This window comes from Chiloscyllium plagiosum, chromosome 25 (genome assembly GCF_004010195.1).
Source record: "Chiloscyllium plagiosum isolate BGI_BamShark_2017 chromosome 25, ASM401019v2, whole genome shotgun sequence".
Classification (NCBI taxonomy): domain Eukaryota; kingdom Metazoa; phylum Chordata; class Chondrichthyes; order Orectolobiformes; family Hemiscylliidae; genus Chiloscyllium; species Chiloscyllium plagiosum.
This window is the reverse complement of record NC_057734.1, coordinates 45141305-45148241: the sequence shown is the minus strand read 5'-3', so window position 1 is coordinate 45148241 and position 6937 is coordinate 45141305. Positions and strand designations below refer to the sequence as shown.

At 40.2% G+C, this 6937-nt stretch overlaps 1 protein-coding gene across 1 annotated transcript; it reads right to left on the bottom strand.

Annotated features, from left to right (window-relative positions):
• Positions 1-1866: 1866 nt before the first annotated feature.
• LOC122562820 (immunoglobulin lambda-1 light chain-like) lies at positions 1867-5422 on the bottom strand. Its single transcript, XM_043716070.1, has 3 exons — positions 5339-5422; positions 4891-5241; positions 1867-2384 (listed from the first exon to the last, which is right to left on the bottom strand). The coding sequence occupies exons 1-3, from the start codon at positions 5385-5387 to the stop codon at positions 2056-2058; spliced, it is 729 nt and encodes a 242-aa protein (XP_043572005.1). The 5' UTR covers positions 5388-5422; the 3' UTR covers positions 1867-2055.
• Positions 5423-6937: the final 1515 nt, after the last annotated feature.

The following is a 6937-nucleotide window of genomic DNA, read 5'->3' as shown; positions in this document are numbered from 1 at the left end:
TGGATTGATTTCTTGGATGAACAGCTTGTTTTATGGGGATAATTGAGTAGAATGGGCCTACATATCCTGAGCTTTGTGAAAAAGATAGACAAAGTCTTTGATTTGTAAAGTCGTCCTAGAGATCTTTGCAGTGTTGTTGCTCCCAATTGGTGGGTCTAGAACTAAAGGTGCATAGTCTGAAGAAAGGGTGCTGACAATTTAAGGCTAAAAAGGAGAAATTCCATTACTGTTTGAACGGTTTGGAGTTCTCTACCCTGTCTTTGCATCTATAGCCACTTTGATTCTGTGTTCCGACACATCCTTCCCTTTTCGCTCTTCTCTTCTGAAAAGAAATGTCACTTTGACCAGCAGTGCCTGACACAGCAGCAGGGCAGATTATCGGAACATCTCTAGAAACTTAGTGTGAATGTCTATTGAGGTACTCCTTGAAAGGAATTCAACATTGACAGTGACGAGCGCAGTGGTTAAAGCAAAAAATGCTGCTAATTGCGACAGGAGCTTGACACTATACAGGGATGGAAAGACTTATATATTTCAACCTGAACGATAGTATGAAATGCAGGCAGAAGCATTTTCAGCTGCCGTCTGGATTTACGATGAATAATTTTCTCCAGGCCATGATTATGCATTACCCTCAGAATGTTGATTTAATGTATTTTTGTTTGATTTGATTTGGTATTGTCACATGTACCTAGGTACAGCTAAAAGTTTTGTTTTGCATGCAGTACAGGCAGATCATGCCATGCCGGTACATTAGGGTAATAGAACAGAAGAATACCATGTTAGGGCTGCAGGGAAGGTGCACAAAAGTTGAGATCAACATTAAATTTAGAATTTGAAAGGTACATTCAGAAGTCTAATAACAGCGGAGAAGAAACTGTTGGTAAATCTGTTGATGCGTTTACACTTTTGTATCTTCTGCCCGAGGAAGAGATTATAACCATGGTGGGAGAGGTCTTTGATTATGTTAACTGCCTTCCTGAAACAGCGAGAAGTATAGATAGAGTCAACGGACGGAATTGTTATTTTTGGAGTTATCATTAAGAGTGGAAGGCATGCTGCATAAATGAAAAGCCTCATTGCTTTCAACATCAGTGTAACACAGATAGGGAAGGCAGGAAATTCAAAGCCAAATAAGGGAATCATTTCAGGGGCAAATTATTTTCAAGCCGTTGTCTAGCTTCTGAGAAGTTGCAGTCATTTCAATATATCATAAGCAGAGAGTGAATCTGCAAATACATCTACAAATGTAGGTGACTCCTTTACTGGCGTCAAAAAAAGAGAAAACGTCGGAAATATTTCAGCTCTCTGCTTTATGGACCAATCCCACCTCTGAATAAATGGAAAGTAAAAATCTATTATTCAATCCGAGAAAATGCGGTAAAAATAGTTAATTTCATTTTGGCGGTTAATAGGATTTAAAACAGCCAAATCACGAAAGTATATAGGTGTTAAGTGCGCTCTAACTGTGCTCCCATTGTATAAACTTTCTGTACTGTATAGAGTTTTCAAATGCTATTTTAACTTAATTTGGAGTGAAGTGAAAAGTGTGAAATGCAAGGACGTTGCTTAAATTATTTCTTCTTTTCTAAACAAAAATGAACGTCCTAATGTGTGAAAAAGCAAGGGTTAGGATTTTAAAAATATTTTATATTTCTGCTTGTGTAAACTAATTACAGAAATGCGATGGTGTCCGTTGCTGAGAGGGACAGTCGAGAAAGTGAAATGTTGTAAAATGTAGGATTAAATAGGGAAATACATTCACATTACTAGTTCTTAAAATATTAATGACGATCCGTGTTAAATTGAATTGCTATTGACATGTGCTCACTTACAAAACACAACGCATCTCAGAAATGAACAGGATCGTTTATTAAATAAATGTTTCCATTTTGCAGTTACCAAGACAAATTGTTTCTGCCGCAACAATATTTAAGTTACTATTGTGTGCCATGCGCGTACCAAGAGAAATAACTGCATGCGAATAACTAAAGCCGTCTTCACGCATAAATGCCGTGGACAACAGCTTGCAGCAAGGGGCTTTATTCTCTCCTGTCACTCGCAGCCTGATCTCTTGATGCTTTGCTTGAGCTGAGATGCGAGAGACTCGTGTGTAACGCCGCAGGTGTAGACTTCGTGTGAGTTCCACTGGGCGGCGGTCAGGGTCAGATAACTGCTCACACTGTATGTCTGGTCGGTGCCCCGCACTGCCTGAGTAGTCTGGACACCACTGTCCGTGGTCTCACCGTCCACACTCCAGGAAACTTCCACCGAACCAGGGAAGAAATGATTCACCAGACACACCAGGGTCGCTGTGTCATCTGCGGAGATCTGATCGGGCGACGGCGGGAGAAGAGATACCGAAGGGCGAGTCGCTTCTCGGGCTGCAATGAAACAATTTGCGGTTATTAATTTTTTTAAAAATAATACGTTTGTACAACACATACCACACTCAGCTGTATTGAAGCTCTTTACCGGACAGTAGCGCTCACATTTCTGAATCAGAAAGTGAAGTCCTCAGCCAAATAACTTGTGCAGAAAGTAACGGATAACGATGATGGATTAAATGCAGCCTTTAACATCTCAAAAACAAAAGGTACAATAGAACTACTTGGAAAGCAACTATCAAGAACAATATTTATCATTCAACTAATGTTAAAATATTGGTCATGACCACGTGGTCATGTTTGAGATGTTGCTTCACCCAATTTTGCCAACAAATGCTGCTACGACACAACTCACAGAGGCGCTACGCAAATACCAATCCCCTTCTCATGTTGCCCTCAATCTTAGCAAGGATGAGTGGATTTAATCGCAACTCGTGGATCGATTTGCCAGAGGCTTGGCTTCTTTCTATTCTTTGACGGCATAGAATCATAGAAATTGGATCAGGAGTAGGCTATTCAGCCCTTCGAGCCTACTATTAAGCAAGTCTGTGTCTATCGAACAAAACTAAAATCGATAGTCTCCATAGCCCACACTGAAATTCTTTTCTTAACAAACAAGCGTACATTTCATTACATCGAGAAAAGAGGTGTATTTCCAAAGAGGAAATAAATAAAGATTCACAACAGTAACACGATGTTTCAGTTTTGAACAATAACCACCTGGATATATTAACGAACATGCAGTTGCAAAAGACCTCAAGGACGAAACGTACATGCAGAGCAGTAAAATGGCCGTTGGCTTCAATACCATAAAAATGAGGGGAAAATACTGGGCACTGCCATTTACAGTGAGATTTACACCAGCCAGCCCATTGTGCCTCGGACCCATAATTACTTGTGATTTGGAGGTGCCCATGTTCGACTGCGGTGGACGAAGTTAAAAGTCACAAAACACCAAGTTATAGCCCAGCAGGTTTATTGGGAAGCACTAGCTTTCGGAGCATTGCTCCTGTAGGAAAGGAGCAGCGATCCGAAAGCTAGTGCTTCCAAATAAACCTGTTGGACTATAATCTGGTGTTGTGTGATTTTTAACTGCATTATTACTTAACAGTGTTGGAAATCGAATTTGATTCTGACTAAATGCAACGCATCTCTATCTGAATATTGCTATGACAAACTCAAAGAAATAGGATGACCCATTTCGCTTTGCCGAGATTTAAGGAAGCAAATAAAAGCGTTTGCATTTATATATCGTCTCTCATGACCTCTGTGAGTTACCCCTCAGCAGATTAAGTGCTTTAAAATTATAATCATTGTAGTAACTTAAGACATTTGACGGCAAGTTCCTATGAATTGTAACTCGATTATAATCCGATGGGTTGCTTTACTAGCACGGAAGGCTGAATATTGATCGTGATAGTCTTCCTCAAGTTTAGCGCATTTGGATATTTTTATATGCCCCATTAACAATTGCTTATCGTCCACTTTTATATCTCCTTCTATTTTTGCAAAACAAAGTCGATGACATTGAGTTCAGGAGCAAAGGAGCCATGTGTAAATACATAAAGAATCGACCCACAGCAAATAATTCGTTACACGAGGTGTACAGAGGGCCGTTTTCTCATAGAAACGATCGGTATACTACGTAATCTCGAATAAAACAAAGAACTGCAGATACTGGAGATCTGAACCGCAGACATTGCTGGAGAAACTCGGCAGTTCCGGCAGTATCTATACAACGAAAATAGAATTGACGTTGAGTTCCTGCAGAAGATTCACTAGACTCCAAATGTTAACTCTGTTTTCTCTCTCCATAGATGCTACGAGACCTGGTGAATTTCTCTAGCAATTTCTGTTTTTGTACTCTCCAATGTTTACTCTGAGTTCTCTGGTACTGCCTTTGTATACGAGAGAGGTTCTTAGTGATCACTGCACTCATTTTCATATTAACAATCCTCAAATGCATCAGGAATTAAGAGAGGCGCCCATGTTTTCCAATCTATTGCTTTGGTCGCTATCTTTTCACTGGTCTCTATCTCTCCGTCTGTCTCTGTCTCTCCTTTTGCATGATCACCATGAGTTCTGAAGAAGGGACACTGGACCGAAACATTAACTCTGCTTTCTCTCCTGGTCAATTTCTGCAGCAATTTCTGCTTTTGTTTCTGGTTTCCAGCACCCGCGGTTCGTTGCTTTTTCAATGCTACTGTTGAGTGAAAGACTTCCAGGTTGTTTTTCAAATGATAGCAAATGTACCCGTTTAATTATTGTCCACCATTTCAGTCGATGAACAGAGAACAAAACCAATTTTTTCTTTGAAAATATATTTTACTCATATCCATAATTAGCCATTGTATAAAAAGTTGGTTACGGTTCACAGCTCCATGTTGTTTCATGTACTTTGCTTTGTAATTCATGAATTAGCTATTAACTATATTTCTGATCATATGTTGGATAAAAGAAAAAAAAACGATTGTTCAGAGTGAATGACGTAAAAGCTACTTACTCAGGACAGTCAGTTTGGTCCCTCCACCGAAATAAAAAGCATTGCTCTTCCACCAGCCACAATAATAATTGGCATCGTCCTCCGGTTGAACTCTGCTGATTGTCAAATACGCCGCGTTTGTTGATGATTGACTCCTGCCAGAGAATCGATCAGGAACCCCAGAGCCTCTGCTATCTCTGTTAAGATCATGATAGAGTAGGAATCGAGGAGCAGTCCCGGGTTTCTGCTGGTACCATCCTATGTCACTGTTCCCCAAGTTTTCACCAGACACACTGCAACTAAATTTAACCGTCCCCTGCGGCTCGATGGAGACCGATTTCGGTTGAGTTAATGTAATCTGCCCATTTGAACCTGTAACAAATAGAGCCTTATTACAAGATGGCATTCATCTGATTGATAGTGTGTTTCTCCATACAACCTTATCTACAATGACATCTTGAGAACTTACAGACTGCAGCGATGAGCAGCGTTGAGATGAGACACACCCATTGGGACATCCTGAATTCAGAGTGTCGGGCAGGTTTGCAGCCAAAAGGTATGAACGTTTCCCAAGGTCGCCCTGTCTTATTAATGCTCAGAAGGAGGACATACTGACACGTGGTCATTTCATTATGCAAATACAGGTTGGAGTTACAAACCCCAATCGATAATTGATCCCAGCAATAAAGTTTCAAAACTGAGCCAAGGACATTGGATAATCACACACAGCATTGAGCCAAAACACAACATCGTCTTGGCATTTCTAACTGCGTAAACAGCATGAAGAAATCAGTTTAAAGAAGAGTCAGGATCTATTGATCATTTTACTGTACACGGAAGGTTTAGGAAAAAGCCCAACTGAAGATAATGCTGATCTAACTGTACAATGTACAAAGACCATCTTCGTAAACGTCGAAATCAATATGGAGAAATTCAACCACATTCTGACAGCATATAAATTGAAATATGTTCAAGTACATTACCTATACAATGAAGTAGTTTTATGAAGAGTTAGAAGATAGTAAAAGGCATTTAGGGGAGTTTATGTTTCAAGTGAATTTTCAAAGTAATTTATGCCTCACAATATTAACTGCTTTATTCAATAAAAACATCAATCTATTTGGTTTGAATAATTAAACATTTTGACATTACGTTATTTCTGATTAGAGGCAGATGTTCGCAGGTACAGGGACGGCTGGAAAATGGGAAGCCTTCAGAAATGAGATAACGAGAGTCCAGAGACAGTATTTTCCTGTTACGTTGAAAGGAATGCTGGATGACTAAAGAAATCGAGAGTTTGGCTAAGAAAAAGATGGAAGCATATGTCAGGTATAGACAAGATAGATTGAATGAATTCTTACAAGAGTATAAAGGCAGTCGGAGTATACTTAAGAGGGAAATCAGGAGAGCAAAAAGGGGACTTGAGATAGCTTTGGCAAATAGAGCTAAGGAGAATCCAAAGCGTTTTTAATGATACATTAAGGATAAAAGTGTAACTAGGGAGAGAATAGAGCCCTTCAAAGATCAGCAAGGTGGCCCTTGTGTGGAGCCGCAGGAGATGGGGGAGATACTAAATGAGTATCTTGCATCAGTGTTTACTGAGGAAAAGGACATGGAACATATAGAATGGTGACATCTTAAAAATGTCCATATTACAGAGGATGGAGTGCTGGATGTCTTGAAACCCATAAAAGTAGATAAATCCCCAGGACCTGATCAGGTGTACCCTAGAACTCTGTGGGAATCTAGGGAAGTGATTGCTGTGCCCCTTGCTGAGATATTTGTATCACTGATAGTCACAGGTGAAGTGCCGGAAGAGTAGAGGTTGGCTCATGTGATGCCACTGTTTAAGAAGGGTGTAGAGACAATGCAGGGAACTATAGACCAGTGAACCTGACGTCTGTGGTGGGCAAGTCGTTGGAGGGAGTCCTGAGGGACAGGATGTATATATATTTGGAAAGCAAGTGCTGATTAGGGATAGTCAATGTGGCGTTTTGCGTGGGAAATCATGTCTCGTGAACTTGATTGAGTTTTTTTGAGAAGTAACAGAGGATTCATGAGGGCAGAG

What these genes read in the sequence shown, in the direction of transcription:
- LOC122562820 (XM_043716070.1), bottom strand. Translation starts at nt 5,387, where the DNA reads ATGTCCCAATGGGTGTGTCTCATCTCAACGCTGCTCATCGCTGCAGTC. An exon ending in GCTGCTCATCGCTGCAGTCT is followed by an intron (nt 5,242 to 5,338) that starts GTAAGTTCTCAA and finishes TATTTGTTACAG; the next exon opens with GTTCAAATGGGCAGATTACA. An exon ending in GACCAAACTGACTGTCCTGA is followed by an intron (nt 2,385 to 4,890) that starts GTAAGTAGCTTT and finishes GTTTCATTGCAG; the next exon opens with CCCGAGAAGCGACTCGCCCT.